This window comes from Rhineura floridana, chromosome 6 (assembly GCF_030035675.1).
Source record: "Rhineura floridana isolate rRhiFlo1 chromosome 6, rRhiFlo1.hap2, whole genome shotgun sequence".
In the NCBI taxonomy this organism is placed as follows: Eukaryota; Metazoa; Chordata; class Lepidosauria; order Squamata; family Rhineuridae; genus Rhineura; species Rhineura floridana.
The window spans coordinates 148457163-148478616 of record NC_084485.1 but is presented as its reverse complement, the minus strand read 5'-3'; the positions used below and the strand labels follow the sequence as shown (position 1 = coordinate 148478616).

Here is a 21454-nt window from a genome sequence, read left to right as displayed (position 1 = left end):
TGACAAGACAAAACAAAAAAAATCACAAAACTACTGACGTCCAAACAAGGATCACACAAAATAGTGACCCCACTGCTACCGCTGTCCAGAAACCACATGAACAAGAGCACAGCAAAACAAATGACAGCTATAGAAGACAGAGAGAGACCCTAAGTAGATGAAAAGATATGCCACAGAGCACAGAGATCCCAGAATAGATGATATAGATATATACCCCACAACACAGGGATGGGGAGGAGACAAATGAATCACAGAGGGATCTGTGGGATTTGTCACCCTAGCTGACACATTAGCAGCACTTTATGTCTGTGGTAGATTCTCTGGGTTGTGAGGGAATGCCTTTGTTTGGGATCTAACACATCAATAAGAGACTGTGCCGCTATACATTCATTCATTCATTTAATTTATATCCTGCCCTTCCTCCCAGGGCAACAAAATTGAGCAAAACAGCGATACATAAACTTTAGGCCTTAAGATGTATTTTTGCAAATGTTTAACCCCTGTTTCTAGGTGACCTGGAGCAGTACATTTACTATTTTATGATTGCTCCCATGCTACTTCCAGTAATGTCTAGGGTAAAACTCTGACATGACCAGATAGGATGATGATGTAGGTACTACTGAAAACACCATACAACAAATGCAGAGGGATTTGCAGCAAACTGCTCACTTCACCGTAGCTGCGGCATAGAATTTCCTAGAATGTTGTTGTATATCAGTATTCTCAAAAGAAGATATGTTAAATAATAAATCTAAGTCGTGGTTTCTACTGTATGTTTTTGGTTTTCTTTCTCTGTTTTAATATATTTTATTTTTAAAATATTTCTCTCTTTAAAGGGTCGTGATTACTGTTCAGAAGAGGAGGATATCACATAGTGCCAATTCTGCTGATCAAAATGGGAATACTACTGTGTAAATAGATTACGGTCCAGTCAAGATCCTTTTTGGAAGTCTTCTCAAGTGAACAGCACTACATAACAAAAGATCATTTCCACATTGTATGCTCCATTCAGTTCCAGTGTTTCTTAATGACCATACAATGAACGCCGAGAAGAGAAAGAAGAACAGCTTATATGGAACTCCCTTTGCTGCTGCTTGGTGAAACTTGTTGTTCCAGGTTTTCACTTATCTGTGTCCAGGGACACAGCAAATCTTTTGACATAAAATCTAAGTGACACTGTAGATTTCACTTGAGCTGTTGGCCTGTTTTCTATTGGCTGAAGTAGTATTATACAAAACCTTCCATAACTGAGCAGTTGAACCTTCACGTTCATTCTGTTTGCCAACCCACCAATGGATTGTGGAGTTCTTATTAACACTGACAATTTAGAGCTTTGGAGATGGGATGCTTTGCCATGACCGACCTCGTTTCTCTGCTAGGAAGAAGTTGCCAATTTAAAAGCATGTTGTCACACAAATGCCGACATGGTGATACAGGAGCAGAAATCTGTAAAAAAAAAAAAATTAACAAACAAAACAGTTTCTTTAACTAGGTATTTCAGTCGAGGAATAAACTTGCAGTATTGGCTTTGCTGACCGCAGATGGAAGTTGTGATCACAATCAGTTTGAATCCCTCTTTTTTTCTAAGAAAATAAAACATTTTACTGTTTTTAGGTATTCTTGTCTTATACCCATTATACAGTCCAATGTGTTTAAAGAATCATTGGGTAAACAGAGGGGGGAGTGAAGTACCCGTTTGGAATTATAACTGGGAAAGGATGTTATTTTAAAGCACCTATGTACCAATTTGGGATGTCTGTATAGTTTATTTTTCCAGATTATAAAAAGATGATACTCTCTCTTGTCAAGGGCAGATGTAATATTTTTAACAAATATTGTCATGAGTAAAAAATAAGCCTAAGGTTTTTAAAAACTTTTGCATTTATTCTTTAAACAAGTATGACAGATTTTATTCTTTGTCTTTGAGGGGATAACCATAAAAAATTGCTTCTTTCAGTAATGGAAGCTCATTTTTTTATCCCTCATTTGCCTTATCAGATATCAAGGTGGCAGCCCATCAATAAAAGTGTACAAATTGAAAAAGCACATTTTAGATTAGTCTGTGGAATTTGTAATAAAGTTAAGGTTTACCCTGGATCAAGATAGATAGCATTTATTTTATTTTGTCTTCATGTGTCCAACTAGTTGAATTAAGTCCTTTTGTAGGTAATAAAATCTATCAGTGCCATGAGCCATGAGCATCATGAAAGCTCTGATCTCTTTTGCCTCCAACCGGAGAGTTATCTATTCCGATGTCACAGTGACCCTGATTAGGTATAGAGGTCCCATCCCTCTGGTTGCCATTGCGTAAACTGCTCTGATATATCGAGGTTTGCTGATGTCACAGAGGGCCATTTGATTCATGAACATTTTGATTCTGAGGTAGGTCCCCCTCCTTATAAAAGTAAAGAAGCTTTCTCTAACCTGACGTCCTACAGATATTTTCAACTAAGGCTGAACTAAACCATGGAACCAGAAGGCTGAACTAAACCATGGAAATATTGCCTGCATGCTGTGGGCTTTTGTATGGTCACATTTGGGTGCTCATCAGTTGAGTGGTTTTGAAGTTTTTCACAGGAAAGGGTAACAGCAGTTTCTGCTTAAGATAAGAGATGCCTGTCTTCAAAAACATGTCACAAAACAATTGTTTAAGATGGGATTGATTCACCTATTGCCCTCTTGTTCTCTACATTCACTGACTTCTCACCTTTTCCATATTCATTGATCCCACTCGACTTTCTTCACTGGTGTCCTCTGTCTTTGTGTTCCTTCCTGCTGTCTTGGTTCCACTGGTTCTAATCATCTTCTTTCACTGCATATTCTTCCTGTTCTTTTCCATGTCTCTTCATTTCCTGTTGTGGCATCTTCTTGCTAGAATAATTCTGGTCCTCTTGATACTCACCTTGCTTCATCTCTATTTTAAACTGCTTAAAATTGACCTTTTCTCTTATGTTTTTTTCTGACGGCCCACTTGCTCTTTAGCTTGGCACCTTGTTCTTAATTTCCCTTACCTTCTGCCCCTTACTTCCCTCTGTTTGTCATGTCTACCTCAGATTGTAAACATACCAGTGTAACTTTTTTCTAACTGGAACTATATGATGTATGCATTTATTAGTATTAATAAGGAATTGTATGGACCTGAAGCCCCTTTCCCTATGGTATTAGCCTTTCCAAAAGAGAGGTCAGAATATAGGGCAAGGTAATATCTTCGCCCCTGCCATCTGTAACAATCCCCAGTGGAAGAGAGACTACTCCCTCCTGGAGCACAATATGTTGGGGGACTTGATCACGTTGTGAAATTATTTTCTGCAACAACAAGCCAATATACAAAATAGGGGCAAGCAAAACTTACACTTAGAAGTCACATTCATACTGCACAAATGTTGAATACCCTAGCCATGGCAACCTGCTCAAGCTGCTTTCACCTCCCATTTTCTCCAGTTTTTGTGGGGAGGGGGAATGCCCTAAAGGGGAAAGATAACTGGGTGTGAAATAAATTCACATGAATTATACTATACATTACTGAATATTTGTATAGTCTCATATCAGTACTAATTTCTCCACATTTACTGGAAGTTGCTTTTCTGGGTTCCCTGCGTCTTGTTTGATCAGAGTCTAACTTATCCTGGCTTTTCTCTAGAATTAAAAGAGAGGCTTCTGTTCTCCTATCTGGTGTTGATTTTATTTCACAAGTGATGCCATTTTTAATGAGGCAGTTTCCCATTACAAATGATCATCTTTATCTGTAGGCAAAAACGTATGACAGGTTTCGCAATCTTAAGGAATTACAAGTCAGATGAGTCTATCCCCCTGAACCCAAAAGAAGAGTAGGATCCACATATGCGGGATCTATTTATTTACATGACTTACAAGTTAAATAACATGTAGAAGAAGTGGGGACCTGCACCAGCATGTTGCAGTGTATTCCCATCCCTGAAGAGGGGAGACCAGTTCCCGAGGCAGCTAGCCTGGAAGAGGAACCTTGTAGTGCTGTTCAAGGTTCTGAAAAGGAGGGGAGGCTTTTCTTTCTCATTCTCCTGAAACTTTCCCTCACGGTGCTATAAAGTCCTACAAGGCTCAATTTGGGGGCTTTGCTGCCAGACTTTATCCTGATGACTTTATTGCTGTATAGCGGACACAGGAGACCTTTATCAGTTTGATGGCCACTTTTCCTTCTAAGCAGCTTTCTGAGGCCCATATATCAGCAAAGTGAAACAACAAATGTAAGTTCTTCCTTTTGTACAGTATGCTAGTTTCTACACACACACCCTATTCTCCATCCAGGTACTCAAGAAGCATTATCGGAACTCATGGACACATTCCAGTTGGAATGGAAGGCAGGTCCAGTAAGGGATCTGATCTGGGGAGAGTTCTGAGGGACAGCTAGAGAGGTCTGGGAGGCTGCAGTAGAATGCAAAAGCTTCTGCTCCATTGACTTGCATGCAGCCATACTGCATTTTTCAGTGTCCAATTTTTTTTCATATTGAAAAATCCAACTTTTGCTGCTACATTTTGCTCTTTCTGGATGGGCATGCGTCTTCCCAATTACAGCAATATTAAAATTTTGGATGTATCCTTCTATAGGCAATTCTCAGTTCTGCCCCAAGGAAGGAAAAAACAGGGTCTAAGGAACAGAAGAATATAACAAGAGCTATTGGATCAGGCCAGTGACCTAGAACCTAGGCCAGCATCCTGTTCTCACAGTGGCCAATCAGATACCTAGGGGAAGCCCAAAAGCAGGACCTAAGTGTGACAGCACTCTCCCCACCTGTGATTTCCAGCACCTGGCGTTCAGAGTCATTGTGGCTGGTCGCCATTCATAGGAACCAGGGAATTCCACCTCTAGAAAGTGGACTGAGTTACTCAATTTCTTATCTATATAGATTCCGCTGCCGTCAACATTCTGTTGTGGATGTTCACAGGGATTTAAGAAATAATCATCCTTTGTCCCTCAATTATATAGAAACCGGTACTTTATTTTGGGGGTGGAGTGGCCTTGCTTCACTTCCAAACTGGTAGTCACTTTTAGTAAGAAGTAATTATGGCACTGCTTAGATTAGTGGCAAAATGTTAAAGAGTTGAAAGTGGTTTGCGAAGAGGCTTTATTTCTGTTACTCACTTGGTTTATGCTCCACCCTTCAACAGGTTCCCAGGGTGTTTTACAATTCTTTTAAAAATTACAATAAAATTAAAATGCAATGTATGTACACATCTTTTCCTTTTTTCAGATTTTTATTAAACATTTTTTACAGCAGACATAAGCAAATAAAAATGAACCAAAAAATTACAAATACGACTATGTGTGCATACACATCTTTTGTCCCGCTGTCTCCTCTGATCAAGCAGGCTTTTGAAACCAAGCAAAAGCATACAAAACCTCTCTACCACCAAGTGGAATGAGTGTACACGTACCATCAGCAGAGATCTTGCTTTCAAACTGCCCTCAAATCTTTGGAAATCTCTGCACCTGTTATTTTTCTGTGGAGTTAATCAAATAAGTAGGAAATGTAAAAAAGCTTGGATGGTGGTTGGGTATACTAAAATAGCATGGGAAAATATTTCACTTATCTCCTTAGCTTTGCCAGTCAGTAATAAAACTTCCTAAATTTTGTGGATATTATAATTCAGCTTGCATATTTGTATATTTGCAAGCATGTGGAGAAATATTTGGGTGGAGGGGATTGCATTGCCCATTTCAGGGTTTTTTCCAGAAAAAAAAGAAGTGTTGTGAGAAGTGAAGAGGTTTCAGAGTTAATTTATAAAAATGTTTTAAAATTGCATTCAGCTCCAGCTGCCACAAAGCATATGAGAATCTAGGACCTGAAACTTTAAAGCTTACCAAGTGAGCCAACAACCAAATTCTTTTATTTTAATTTTACTTTCCTTGAGGATACATCAAAGAAATAAAATAAAAACTGATCATCCAAATCAACATACTTTTCATTATCACTTTCATTGGAATTAAAATCCTACCACATCGAGGCTGCTGGCCTATACACATTGTTGGGAGTAAGTACTAATGAACATGGGGCTCACGTGCTGCAAGTCTAATTGGATCTAACTACAAGATGTTTACAGTGCATATGAATGAAAACAAAAATTATAATTATGTTGCTTTTTGGCCTGGGAGACCCGGGTTCAAATCCCCACATAGCCTCGCAGCTCCTTATGAAAACCCCATTCATGGGGTCGCCATAAGTTGGAATCGACTTGAAGGCAATACACACACAGTGCATTCCCCAAGTACACCAGTCTAAAAATCATACTTAAGATCAGATTTCGTGTGGGTGCATACCTATGTGCACGCTCTCTGATCTCCACATCTATGTCTTATGGCAATGTTCCACATTTTAAAAATATCTTAATGTGGAAAATGTAGCAAATGCATTGATGGAATTTAATAGCTGATGTAGGTGCTCTTTTAAAAAAAAAAAAAAATGAAGAGGCTTGAGTACCAAGATAAAAAACATGGTCCTTGTGTAATCTCATGTTATGTGGGTAGATGATGAATTCAGGAACATGTGAAGATGTCTAATGCAGACTCGGACCATTGGTCCATCTAACCCAATATTGTTTATGGGGATAGCCAACAACTCTCCAAGGTTATTTCCCAGATTGCTACCTGAGATCCTTTACCTGGAGATCCTAGAGAATGACGCTTGAAACTTCTAGTCGGGTACCACACAGGGCTGGCCCCTTCCTGACTCCTTCACATTAACAAAAACGTTTCTTTACAACGATTTACACCGTTTTCTACAGAACTGCTGTTGCTGCTCCAACACTCCCTCAGCCCACTTCAGTGGTTTCCAGAGATGGAATCTTGGCATTTAAACAAGCCAATCCGCCCAGAGCTGCAGGGCTCTAGGTTTAAGAACACCAGGATCACAGGCCACAGTTTGGGCCTTCTAGATCTCTGCCAGGAATAGGAGGTATTCCTTCCCTTCAACAGTCAGAATTCTGTCTCTTGGTATTTATTGTTGCTGTTGTTAACTGTTATTACCTGTATTTCAACCAAGGTCCCAGGGCAGGTTACAACAACTTTAAAACACATAATTAAAACACTTAAAAACAACCTAAACAACATCACAGAAAATAGGGTGGTCCTAAAAATATACATCTCAAGCATTGAAGGCCAGGGTAAAGAGGTGAGTCCAGCATTTGCTGAAAGTTGTACAATAAAGTTGCGAGACGCACCTCAGTGGGGAGGAAGCTCCATAGCTTAGAGGTAGCCACAGAGAATGCCGTCTCCTGGGCCACCACCACCCTGAGCTTCTGAGGGTAAAGGGCCCCTTCTGCTGATCTCAACACCCAAGAGGATCTGTAAGGAAGGAGGCAGTCTTTCAGATATTTGGGACCTAAGTTGCTTAGGGCTTTAAACACTAACACGAGCACCTTAGACTAGGCCTGGAAACAAACTGGCAACCAATGCAGCTGTTTTAAAAGAAGGGTCATATGAGCTGTAAAATTAACCCCCGCCTGTAATCTGGCTGCTGCATTTTGGACCAGTTGAAGATTCTGAAATATCTTCAAGGTCAGCCCCATGTAGAGTGCATTGCAATAATCCAGTCTGGAAGTTACCAGAGCATGGAGTATTGTGGTAAAATAATCTCTGCCCCAAAGGGGCCAAAGCTAGCAAACCAGGCAGAGCTGTAAAAAGGCACTCCTGGTCACTGAGGCCACCTGAACCTCCAGTGACCGTGTTGGATCAAGGAGCACCCCCCAGGCCGCAGACCTGCTCCTTCAAGGAAAGAGCAACCCCATCCAGAACAGGCCATCTTCTCACCTCCTGGACATGAGAACTCTGGGCACATAACATCTCTGTCTTCTCAGGACTCGGCCTCAATTTATTGGCCAACATCCAGTCCATCAATGCCTCCAAGCACGAGATCAACACCTCAACTGCCTCTCCTGATTCATATGGAATAGAGAGATAGAACTGGGTGTGCTCTGCATATGGATGGCACCTCACTTCAGATCTCCTGATGACAGCTCCCAGTGGCTTCATACCAATGTTAAATAGCATGGGAGACAAGATGGAACACCACAGGCAAATTCCCATGATGCTGAACAGTAGCCTTCCATAAATACTTTTTTGAAGTGGCTCTGGAGGTATGAGCGGAACCACTGAAGCACAGTGCCCCCAACCCCCACCTCCAGGAGACGTTCCTGAAGGATACCATGGTCAGCAGCATCAAAAGCAGGAATAAGGGGGAGAAAAACTAGGATGTCAAGAGAAGAGGCAAATGTGGGTGAATCAAAGTCTGGAGATTTATTGTAAAAATATTTTTAAAAGGTATGCCCAATGCGTTTCGGCTGGAAATACTCCTGCCTTCATCAGGGGCAGATCATGTAGAAAGTCAGATCATGTACAACGATTTGCACAAGTTGCTAATTAGAACAACGCATAAACAATAAAGCCACAGAGAAATCCAGGAGAACGAGCAGGGTCTCATTCCCCCATCTCTCTCCTTACATATGTCATAGGGCAGTTTCTGTGTCATAGCCAGGCCTGAAGCCAGACTGGAACAGATCCAAGTAATGTTTCCTCCAAGCATGCTTGAAGTTGGACCGCCACCACCTTCTCAGTCACGGTGCCCAAAAAGGGGATATTAGCCACTGGGCAATAGTTATTTAACACTTCTGGATCCAGGGAGTTCTTCATTGCAAAGCAAAGAGGAAACTACCTTCCCATAAACTTATCTTCTTGCCGCTGTGGAGAAGAAGAGGACAGAGAGACTCTTAATTGCATTGCTGCTTAATTAAATTGCTACTTCTTTGTACAAGAGTTTTTAATTCTATCTGCTCCCTTTGATTGTGTTTGAGGCCTTTTCAGTAGCCTAGATGGTCACTCCATGCACTGTTACCTACCCTCTGATTGATACATTGATATCCCTGCCCTCACTAAACTGAGCCCTAAAATAACGGGCAAGACACTGTCTCTCAAGGTTTCCTTACAGGGTTGTTGTGAGGGGAAAAAATGAAGAGAATCCCATGCCAGCTGCTCTGAGCTCATTATAGAGAAAGGGCAGCATAGAAATGTGAGAAGTATATTTTTCTCTGCTCCTGAAGAAGTGAGTACTGCATCCTTTATTTTATAAGGCAGTCTGGGTCAGAAAATGTCTTGATGATTTCAGTTGTGGCTGAGACATGGGCAGAGGTAGAGAATTATCTGAGACTAATACATTCTGTTGGAAGGGACAGTGAATAATTGATTCCATGCTCGCTTGCTGTTTATAAAATATACATAGGTTTTAGCAGAATGTCTCCTCCAGTTGATGACTTATTTGCTGAAATTTGTGTGTGAGAGAATTTGAGTCCACTAAAGTGCCCATCAGGTCTCTGCACTACGCCTCCTGCCTCTATCCTGTTCCGTCTGTATTGGTAGGGAGATCTGTAGTGGAGTGCCTGCTCTGCATGTGTAAGCTTCTCCCCCCCCCCCCATTCAGCACTCTGGGTTCTAAATCACAGAGGAGCCAATGAGCCTAAAGCAAGCTAACCTCTTTAGATCTTCCCCACCATTGTGTAGACAGCCAAGATACAGACACAGGATTGGGGCTCCTCACTCTTCCACCTGAAAGATGCTTTGACCATCAGAAATGCTGCCTGTGGAGTTGTAGTCCACAACTTGGAGGGCCACAGCTTTCTTGTCCCTGTGCTACAGGGATCAGTTGACTAAAACATGTTGGATATGTTTGAATAGGGATATTAGTATATCTTATTACATCCACCTCTATCATTCATGATTTAAGCTTGTTGCAACTACTGAATGTTAGGTGTTAAGGGGGTAGCCTTCAATGCTAGTTCTACTCAGAGTAGATCCTTTGAAACTAATAGACATAACTAACTTAGGTTCATTAATTTCAATGGGTCTACTTTGAGTTAATCTCAGCTGAATACACCTCTAAGCCTTTGGGTTGTATTCAGCTGAGATGAACTCAAAGTAGAGTAATTGGAATTAATGAACCTAAACTAGGGATGTTCTTTATTTTCAGTGGGTCTGCTCTAACATTGAGTGCAGGCCTGTGTGTGTCAGATGTTGGTATGGGGAGGGAGGGAATAGCAAATGATCCAGCCAAAGATAAGCACCTTTGATTTCAGACAGAATCCCTATCTGTTGTTCACCTTGAGTAGAGGTGGCGGGGGGGGGGGCGGAATGGCACTGGGGCACAGCAAACTCCATCCTGCAAATGATGTGCTATAATTAGAAGGCCTGTAGGGAGCCCCTGTGCTATGCAAGCAGGATCTCTCTTGAGAAGTTGTAATGAATGAGTGTAGGTGCAAAAATGTTCCTTTCCTGCTCTGTCAATATTTATTTCTGTCTGGCTTCAAGCCAAGTCCCCCAACCCAGATGCAAGGAGTTCAAAAAATACATAATAAAAATAGCTTTATTAAAATCATAATCCAAGAGTACAAAAGTCCAGTAACACCATAATCTATAAATGTAAGCAATCTATGCTGGCAGAAATCGGGGGTGAGGAGGGTGGGAAGGAGAGAGAGAGAGACTCAGGGTAGAAAAACACTCACTATTCTGCTGCTTCTAGCACATCTCCAGTTCTTTTTTCCTGAAAACGGGGACACACGACATTAGTCAAACGCTGCCACTTTTTACTGTAAAATCTGGTGGGAGTGGCTCAAGTTCCTTTTTAAAAAAAATTCACTTCAAAGAGATTTTGCAACTGATCAGCAGATCAACCCATTCCCCGTCCACATGTGGCCAAATGGAAACGCTTTGCTGTAGGCCACTAGTGTGCTCACAGCCTCGGTCATTATAAAAGGCCTGAGGGGAAAATGTTCTTATCTTAGCTGTCCAGTTAAAAAGAGATGTAATGGTCCTGAGGATATTGCCTCCGGAAGCACCCCTAACTAACTTGATCCTTCAGCGGGAGTGCAACCCCATCAAGAACAAGAGAACTCGGCTCAGGGTCCCTACTGACCAACAGCACTTCTGCCCTGTCTGAGGTAAGACTTGCTTTGATTGCTCCCACACAGCCCACCATACACAGTTGGAGGGTTTCCACTGGCTCCTTGAACACCAGTGGAATGGAGAAATAAGAGTTGGCTGCATATGGATGATGCCCTATTTCATAGCTCTGGATTGCCACATACTCCCCCCCCTTTATGCACATGAATTCTACATGAAGGACTGGATTGGGTAGCGTGTGAAGCACATGCTTGAATTTCCCACTATCCCTGCAGCATAAAAGTGATGAACTTTGCCTTCATAATGTTTGTAATGTATAAAGGAGCCCTAAGTCATGAAGGCAGAAATAGGTCTGAGTCCAGAAACGCCGCCTGTCACTTCAGAGGGAAGGGGCTTCCATAGCAGCAGCAGCTGCGGCTGCACCACCACCTCCTGCACCTCCTCTTTACCCTCTTGCCACTTGGCTCCCTGCCTGCTGTGCAGCACAGTGTTGTGAATGGAGGTCTCTTGTGGCGGATGGGAGGAAAAGCAGCAATGACAACAGGGGAGGCTTAAGCACGGACTCTGCGCTATCTAAATCAAAACAGTTCAGAACAATCCAAATAGTTGGGATCTATGAGCAAGAGAAAAGCTCAGAAAAATCCTCTTTATACTCACAGTGAACTCATTCTATCCTTAGCTAGCCAAAAACAGCACCATCCACGTACTGTTGGCAGACTCAGGGAATCCCAACATTTGTAGCAGTACCCGGAAGAGAAATGTAGAAAACCATTCAGGGGTGGGAGGAGCTCCGCGAGAAGGCATGGAACACTGACTTACAGAAAGTAGGGGAGAAGGGAGTAGTCTAGAAGCAGCTGGCTGGAACCATGAACAGGAACACTCCACACCAAGATGTACTGCTGCAGGTACAATATTATTTATATGCAAAGAAACACAACCATTTCTTCTCGCACCACCCTATCAGAAAAAGATTTTAAACACATCGCCAGCCAATGTATTTCCAATGGAACTGTGGCTTCATCTGGATGCTGGCGTTTCCATAAAGATTGTCTTTTCTGTCCACACTCTTGTTCTCTGATGTGACTCTAACACCAATGTTGTAGATACTCACTTCCAACTCAGTGCCCTTCTAGCTGGTTCTTTTGTCTTTCCCTTTACACTCTCGTCTGCCATTCTCCCCTTTCCATATTCTAGTCTTCCTGCCCATTCCATGTGGCAAACACAGCCTTGTCCTAGTCTCCTTGTTAGACAGGAGAGGAGGCGATGCAAAGATGCTCCTAGAGCAGGTGGTGTGTGCTGCCTGCCTCAGAGCACTTGAGAGACAGAGGCTTGAAAGCTGATTACCCTAGGAAGGGTCTTTTAACTCCATCATTTCCACCGCAAAAAAACCTGTAGTAATGTGGTAGATGCCATATCTACCTTTAAAAAAAAAAGGTTTCTTATGCAAGCATTGATATGAGAATAATTCAAAGTCCAAATCATATACTGTACAGTTCTGGGATGGTGAACTGTTGCAAGAGTTGGATATGTTTGGCTTCATGAAAGGAATGAGCTATTTACTTCTATGATTTGTTAACCTGGAAGAAATTCTGAACTCCGTGTTGTGTTGTGTCAATGCAATTATATTTTGCGTTTGTTATAAGCTCTGGATAAACAGTTCCAAGGTGGAGCCCTTTTGCCCAGCCAAACAACTTCATTTGACACCTCTCTCTCTCTCTCCTAGAACTTGAGATCACCCAATGAAGTTGATTAACAGAGGGGTTGGGCATGGAAGCAGTAGAAGAGTCCTTCACTTAACAAATATGTAGGATTCACTGTGACAAAGTGGGATATTGGTCTGTAGTTTTTATGGTTAAAAGGACTGGACGAATTCAGAGAGGGTGGGAGATTTCCTCCTGTTACCCTTGATAGCAAAATTAAACCTCCATGTACAGAAGTGGGATAGTCATCGGTACCAGATGCTGGGGAGAGCAGGTGAGGAGATGGCCATTGCTATGTATAATCTGCATGTGAACATTTAGAGGCACCTGGATGGCTACAGTTTGAAACAACAAGTACTGAGTAGGGACTTAGGTCTATTCAGCAAGGCAATTCTTGTTTTTTAAGGTATGTAACAATTTTTCTTAGTGTTTAGTGCCATCTACTGCCAGTTTTCAATAGCTCTTCACACAATAAAGACTAGTGCAAATATTTCCAGAGGGATAGCTGATGTGTTACTCTGTCGCAGCAAAAACCACAGATTCTTGTGGCACCTTAAAGACTGACATGTTTATTATGGTATATAAAATTTTGTGGACTAGAGTTCATCAGATGAAGGGCCAAAAGATGACATGTTTATGGGCAAGGATTCTGTTGTATGAGAACCTTGTAATTCAGCATGTGATTACTGTACATGCTCTCCTTTGAAAGGAAACAGTCCTGATTTTGATGTAGGAAAAAAGTATATGGGCCAAGATAGCTTGGATTCAAATCTTTCTTCATTTGTCAGCAGATGATATTTTTTGCCATCACCTAGAGCAGCTCAGAGAAAATGAAGCAGCCATAGAAAACAACCCATTAAACATTAAGCAATATAATCTTAAACACTGTTTTTTAAATATTCTGGAAAATGAAATACTGGAAGTACAGTATGCTACTCCATACACTAGTTCGGCTCTTCTGGAAGAAAACTCTTATTTAATATTGATTCCATGTTGGAGGACGCTAGCCATATCTGATTTTGATGCAGATTCTAAAAGCTCCAGCATGATTGCTACCTTGTCCATCTTTTCTGAGATTGACCTGATTCCCTGTGGTGTTGTACAGCCATGTGCTTAGCTGTCCTTTATAGTTCTGAAACCTGTAGTGCAAGTTCCAAGTGCGCTTGTCTCAGCGTTCAGGTTCAAATCCTTTTTTTTAAAAGTGATTTCTCAAATCTGGTTCCTTTTAATCCACAATGTGAGTGATTGAATGGCATTTAAATAAATGGATTAAAGCTTGAAATTAGCATAATACTAAGGACAGAGTGGATTTCCACTGCGTTAAAGAATTAAGGTAAAAATGCATTGCACCCTTTTCATGACAGTCTGATCAAACAACAACAATTTATTACGGTCAAAGACCAATTAAAATATATATATATATACATTAAAAAAAGAAAAAAGAAAAAACATACAATACAGCCTTAAAATTTATAGAACTATACTAATACTATTCGGTCGAAGACCGGCTTTGCACAGTAAACATACTTCCATAAACAGAGTATTAACAATTTAAAGTTGAGATCAGACTTTTCCTGCGGGCTATTGCAGCAACACAAAATCTTGCAACCATGTCAGAGATATAAGGGACACGATCTTCCAGTAAAAGGTACAACTTGTTTTTACCATGGGTGCTGGCCCCTATGTTGGAGAGACAAGGGGAGATGAATCGTGATCGGAGGTTGGAGTAGAGGTGACAATGAAGAATAACATGTTCCACCTCCTCTACCGCCCCCGTGTTACAAATGCAAAATCTCTCTAGGTGGGGAACTTTCTTATACCTACCCTCTAGGACTGCAGAAGGCAAGACATTAAATCTGGCCCAAGAAAAAGCCTTCCTATATTTAGGAAGACTTAATGATGACAAATAAGAGGCTAAAGCAGGCACTTTTATTCTGGGCCAAATATATGGAAAGGCTGGCAATAAAGACATGTTGTGCTGAAATTCTGTGTCTCTTATACGCTGTGCAAGTAGTTCTTTGGTTTTATAGAAGCCCAAATGGGAAATAACAGATTGGGAAAATCCTAGGGACTGAAGCTTGTGGAACACCGCCCTCTTCCACAGTGATTGAAACGGATCCTGAAAGATTAAAGGGGCAAGCCCCTGGGGAGCAAAGTTCAATCTGAGCCACAAATTTATTCTATAGATCCAAGCCCTCGACTCAATCAGCAGAGTATCAACCTCACGGCGAAGTGCCACATTTGGAACACAAGTAGGCAGGGCCAAAATACACCTGATGAATTTTGACTGAACACTTTCAAACAAGGCATAATTAGCCAAAGGGCACAACTGTGTGCCATAAAGCATTTGGGGTAAAACTTTGGCGTTAAAGATCGCCATAGCTGCCGGGACATATTGGCCTCCACTTGCAAAATAAAATGAGACAATTGCCCTGATACTTCTCTGGGCACTATCGCTGATATTTTTAAAGTGCGTAGACCAAAGGCCGGATGAATGAAAAATAATGCCCAAATATTTATAGAATGAAACTTGTTCAATCGGGCGATTATTCAAACGCCATTGATGTTTAACTCTCCTGTGAGAGAATATTACAATCTTGGATTTATCGTGGTTGATTGTAAGATGTTCTAGATCACAAAAAGCTCCAAGTGCCCATAGTTGCCGGCGCAAACCCACGCAAGAAAGGGACAGGAGAGCCACGTCATCAGCATACAGAAGTGCTGGCAAAGGTCTACCGGCTAAGTTAGGGGGATGGACATTCTCTCCAGCCAAATGGGAAATTAGTGGATTGATGTAACAGTTGAACAGGGACGGCGCAGGAACGCAACCCTGTTTAACACAGTTAATGGTGGGGATTGAAGCAGATAACCCTCCTCCCTGGTTACATCTGACTCTAAGAGAGGTACATTTATACAGACCTTGGATCAAGATGAGAAGCCGGCTTTCCATACCATAGTCCCTCAATCTTTCCCAAAGTCTGTCTCTGGGAATCAGATCAAACGCAGCTTTGAAGTCAATGAAAGCCACAAACAGTGCACCTCCGGGGGGGGGGGGGAACATGTATTTTTCCACTAGATGCTGCAGCACCAGTCCATGATCAAGGGTGGAATGGCCCATCCTGAAGCCAGCTTGCTCCTCTACTAAAATCTTGTTCGCCTCGAGCCAGTCATGAAATTTATCAAGAAGATGGGCAGAATAGAGCTTGGTAATTATGCTTAATAGGCTAATCAGGCGATAGTTAGCAGGGTCCTGGTGGTTCCCTTTTTTAAAAAGGGGAATAACAATCGCCTGTTTCCAGTCTACTGGTATATATGCTGTTCTGTCAATATGGGTAAAAAGTGCAGCCAGTAGTGGGGCCCACCAATCTGCATTCTCTTTAAGGTGTTCAGGAGGCACATTATCGCTTCTGGGGGCCTTACCTGCTTTAAGTTTGTCAATAAGAGACACAATTTCTGCAACTGAGACCGGGAGCCACTCTGGAAGTGAATCTAAATAAGACAAATCATCCTTTACCTGATCTTTGGGCGATGACTTAGCAAATATTGAGCCAAAATGAGCTTCCCAGACCTTAGGGGGAATGTGAAAATTCCTGTTCCCAGCGACTGCTTGGCCACCCCTGGCCACCAATTTCCAAAATCTGCATTGATCACCCGTTCTGACTGCTTTCAGCAGGTTTTCCCAATCCTCCCTTTTAGCATTTAATTTCTTTTTTTTGACTAAAGCTTTATAACTTCTTTTAGTCTCAAAGTAATCCTCAGACAGAAGAGGAGTTTTTAAAGATCTGTACTCCCGATATTTGTCCCTTAATACTTTCCTTAACATAATGCATTCTTTATCAAACCAGGGTTTGGAGTGATCTGGGAGGGACCTTGAACTGTTGAGCCATTTTGGAGCTAAAAATTGGCGGATAGAAAGAATAAATTTTTGGAAACAATCAATTGCCGAAACGGAAGACTGAGTGGATATTACATCATTACGGTACGATTGGGCCAGCTCAGACTGTAAACAAAATTTTCATATTAGAACCCAGACTCGGGGACCATTTTAATCGAGCACATCTAAACTCCGCCAAAAGATTCAACATCGGTTCATTCTTTTTGAGAAATACATGGTCGCTCAGGTTTAAAACCAGGTGCAATGGGAGGTGATCACTGTCCCCCCTCGCGCCTACCTCAAAAAAGTCCACACAATTAAAAAGCTTGTAAGACAACATGGCGTAATCAATCGTTGAAGTGCCACGGTTGGATAGGAAGGTAAATTCGCCCTGATAGTCACCCCCTGTAGAGCCATTAAGAACTATAAGATCTAAAGAATGACTCAGATGGGTAAGACAGAGCCCTGCAAAATTGCATTTATGATCTTTTGATTGTCTCTGCGGAAGAGGGTGCTCCGACTCTTCTTCAGGTGGCAATAAATGAAAATGGGCATATAACTCATTATTATTAGCTCCTAACCTAGCATTAAAATCGCCAGCAATCAATGCTAGGGCTTTGGGGTGCTCATTTAGGAGTTTTTCGATAAACTTCTCCAGTTTAGACCATACGGCTCTGATTTCATATTTCTTAGTTAAAGGGGGAATATACACATTGATTATCAACAATGTTGGCTCACCCAGCCACATTCCAGGATAGTAAAGTGAGCTGGGAAGAGCTGTGTTTGATATTTGTAATAGGCAAAGACTTGATCCCTGAATGAAGTCAGTTAGGCTCTTTGGTAAGTGTCGAGACTGACAAAGGGGAAGTCATGACACAGCAGTTCGGGGTACGATCACAGTTAGGCAAAATTTGCACGGGTGCATCTGGGGTTCCATTCATTGCTGATGGGGAACCAAGTTCATGAGGTTGGAGGTATTGAGCCCCTATCCAGTCAAAAGGTTCCCGCTTCTCGTCTGCGAGGTCATGATGGCTTGTTGCCCTTCTGTGTGTAGAATGAGTGGAGTTGTTAATTTGCAGCGCTGACAGGGCCATTCTAAGGCGGTCCACTCTGTGAATTATAGCCAGCTGCTCCTCTCTAGGTAAGTCTTCAAAAACTTCCAACAACTGGAGGTCTTCTGGTTCTCGAGGGTCTTCAAGAGAGGCATTTAATGAAACTTGGATTTCTGATGGATTGGTGGGGAGAGGAATAGATGGAGAGTAGATTGACGGACTTGGCGCAGAGTTAGGTAAAGTGGGTCTCTTCATGTAGGTAGATGATGAAGGATAAAGGGGCTGGGGAGGGGCCATATTTTCAAAATATCTCCGAATGTAGATGCCGGAATTTCCTAAGCGCTCCTTTAGGCCATATACCATTTTTGCGGTGGCAGATTTCTTAAAAGTAACAATTGCACTCGCCGTATTGAGACTGTTAAAAAGAAAATCGATGTGTAAAATGTCAGATAAATAAAGTTGGGTTGGGAGAAAAGGCTTCAGGGTTTCCCAGAACCGAAGTTTAGAGAGGTGTTGCGGATGGTATTGGGGGGGGGGGTTTGGGATAATTGAGAAAAGCCATTTTGTTCTGAATCCAAATCAAGTTCCAATGCCCTCTGGGTGGAGGACTAAGAGTCAAACCATTCTGCGTAGGCATGCAGAGGTTAGGGCAAGGAACCGGGATGCAAGATGGGACCCGCACTGTTAAGGGGGGAGACTGGATGGCCGTACATATAGTCAGAGTGTTAGTAGCGGAATCAACAAGTTCTTTCTCCTTTGCCCTCCCCGATTCCATAGAGTTCACTGGAAGGAGCTTCCCTCTGGAGGAAAGGGGAGGCTCTTCAGATGGAGTTTTCAGCAAGGCAAAGAGCGGCTTGTAATTTAATCTCTTGTAGGGAGGTAATTTGAAGTTCTTAACGTTCTTTGATTTCTTTAGAAAAGTGTTCCTTCGGCGCTTGGGTAAGGATGATGCTTGGTCCTTCCTGCCCGAAGTTGAGAGGGCAGGGAAGAGGACTTCGCCTTAGATTTCTTCTTCCGAAAGTAACAAGCACCTACTTCTCCAATTGAGGGTGCCGTGTTGGGGTGTAACGTCTTGGCAACTGACGCCAGGGTGTTCAAGAGAGCGTTGCACTCAGAAAGAAAGGTTTTAATACACTCTAGTTCATCTAGAATCAGGAGTGTCCAACCTGTCAAAGAGGTGTTATTTAAGTTTACTCCCATACAAGAGGTTGTAGAAAGTCTAGCAGGACGCTCTGTGTCTGTAAGGTGTGAACTCTCTTGTGCCAGCTCTGAATCAGACTGCTTGGGTTCTGGGGAGAGATGACGGTCAGCAAGTGCAAGTTCCTTGGCAAGAGATTGTGAGGAAGGGTCTCCTTTCAGCTCATAAATGTCATTTACATGATCTAGAGACCAATCCAGAATCGGAGGGGGTAGGCAAGATGGAGTCTGCGATTCCTCTATAGGGAGGTGAGTATCCAGTGTCGTGGGAGGAAAGAATTGAGTAATCTTCGGTTGCTGGTCGAGCTGGAGCACTTCATCTGACTGGGGGTTCCCCTCTAGTTCTTTACACTTTTTCCTTGTTAAAACCATTTCACAAAAGCAGCAGGGAGGGTATGCTGTTAAAAAAGTGATAGGGGAAGTTTCAAGCATTGGGCTTCTGCTTCTGCTTGTAGTAGTATGAAAACTTTGGCAGCTCCCCAGACGCTGTGATTAACGATGGCAGATTTACACCCTTATGAAGATAAGAAGCTGACCAGCAAGCACAAATTCCAAAAGGGAAAAGCCGAGGGAACAGCCAAATGAGTGGGCTTCCAGCAGGCTAGTTAGTATTATGGCCCTTGTTCGAACAATTAAAACAAACAATTAGAACAGTAAACGGACTGCATACCTGCCGCCATCTTGTCCTGCCCCCCTCAGTCTGATCAAAACCTTTAAATACAAGGTTTAAGGGAAAATTCATTGCTGAGAGAAACCAGATATGTGGGTACTTGGATAAAACATACCCTTCCAAACAGCATCATGATAGCCCATCTATTAATAACTCATTTGAATGAGTCACAGGGAGATGCAGTTATTCAGTGTGTCAGAGAGAGCTGCTGCCTGAAATAGCAGCTCAGTAATCTTTTATGATTCTCTAATATGAGGGTAGATTAGATGCTGGAATTAAATTAGAAAAGTAAGTATATATGCAAAGACCATCCTTGCTTCCATTGAAATAGTTCCTTTCTCATTTCATTTCACAACAGGCATATAAATTTTGGGTGCATTGTTTCATTATAGCAACTACCTCATACCAAGGAAGGGCCAATTTGGAGGGAATGAGAGAAAGGATAAATTTCCTTCCAAAGCATTTTAAAAATTACTAAACCCATCTGTGGATGTGTCATTAACAATCCATGTGTTTGGTTTTTATGTAGTACCTCATTGAATAAGAACAAAAGAGGAGGAAGCTAACTTTCTTGCAAATGAGTTGGAGAAAAAAGACTCAAGTAGGTTGTGTCCAAACATAGAAAACTTTCACAATGTGCTGAGCTCAATAAACTTAATTCTGAGCACTTGAATGCTTCACCTCCCTCCCATATGTGAGGCGTTTTTATTTTTGTTTACCTCATCCAGTGGAGAGTTGGTCTATGATCAACACTGCCTAGATCATGAGGTAAGATGTCTAGATGCATGTGTTGCACTGCCCTTATTAAAGCCCAGTAAACAATCCTGTTATATATATTTACGTAAGAAGTTGTAAGGAACTTCAGAAGGTATTTCCAGGGCAGCTCACATAGTACATAAAAGACAGCAGCAAACATATCTCAGTCTAAATGGTTGCAAAAATAGTTTTCAACTGGTACCAAAAATGCATTCAGATAGGCACCAGGTGAGACCCTCTGGGGAATGAATTCTATAAGCAGGGTGCCATAACAGAGAAGGTCCTGTTCGCACCTGCCCTTCTGTGGATACCCTTTTCAGAGGGAAGGCTTATGAATATCTCAGCATTATCTGTGCCTTCTCCCTTTCCCTTTTTTGTTGTTGAAGTCTGTATCTCACAGCAGTCTAAAACTTTTTGAAATGCCTTGATAACAAGAAACTTTTGGTCCTCTTTTGGCAGCGTAGAAAGCCATTTACCTAAGGAATCTTGTATTGCAGGGCTGAGGAACCTGTGGGTCTCCAGATTATGTTGGACTCCAATTGCCATTAGACAAAGCATGGCCAATGGTCAGGAAGATAGTTGTAGTTCAGCAACATTTGGAGGGCCACCGAGTCCTCCATCCCTCTTGAAGCACTCTACTTACGCATTTGACAGTTTTAGAAATATTTACTTTTATATTTAAATGCCATTTGAAGCCCTAAAAAATGAAGCTTAATTTTAAAATGGGGGGGAGGCAAGAGGGGATTTCAACCACATGTCTGTTCGTAGAACTGGGAAGCCATTTCATGCAACTTCCTCCTGAAAAGGAGAATTCACCAATTCATATGGCAGTGTATTCCATTGTCAAATGGCCTTTCCATTTGCAAGTTTCCTCTTAGGCTTAGCTGAAATCTGTTTCCCTCCAATTTCTACCAAATTCTAGTGTTGCCCTCTGGAGCTACCGACACCATCAATCTGTTCTATCTTCTGTGTAACAGCCATTCAGCAATTTGAAGACTGCTACCATGCCCACACCCCCTGCCTTTAATCTTCTCTCCTCCAGGCGAAACATATTTAACTGTTCCTCATAGGACTTGATTTCCCTCCTCTGGGCATCATCCAGAATCCTCCTTAAAATCTGGTATCGAGAACTGAATTCATACAATTTGCTGCTCTGGCACATTTGCCCCAAACTGAAACCTAAGCAATACTCTTTCATTAAAAAGAGCCCCAGCGTTAAGACTCTAGCAGCTTACTGAGCCTTGAGAGGTTTTTGGAATTTTGTTTTTCCCCTAGTCTCCTTTC

The 21454-nt window shown here is 42.1% G+C and overlaps 2 protein-coding genes across 2 annotated transcripts in view; one reads left to right on the top strand and one right to left on the bottom strand.

Moving 5' to 3' along the window:
- The window catches only part of C6H1orf21 (chromosome 6 C1orf21 homolog), a 217946-nt gene extending 216471 nt beyond the window's left edge, over nt 1–1475 (top strand). Inside the window, exon 6 of the mRNA XM_061634049.1 lies at nt 837–1475. Within this exon, the coding sequence (XP_061490033.1) occupies nt 837–875 (39 nt within the window). The 3' untranslated portion in view covers nt 876–1475. The remainder of the gene's footprint in view (nt 1–836) is intronic.
- Nucleotides 1476–18459: 16984 nt separating this feature from the next.
- On the bottom strand, nt 18460–19493 carry LOC133386807 (uncharacterized). The gene is made up of 2 exons (XM_061630575.1): nt 19415–19493; nt 18460–19142 (listed from the first exon to the last, which is right to left on the bottom strand). The coding sequence occupies exons 1-2, from the start codon at nt 19422–19424 to the stop codon at nt 18460–18462; spliced, it is 693 nt and encodes a 230-aa protein (XP_061486559.1). The 5' UTR covers nt 19425–19493.
- Between the last annotated feature and the right edge of the window lie 1961 nt (nt 19494–21454).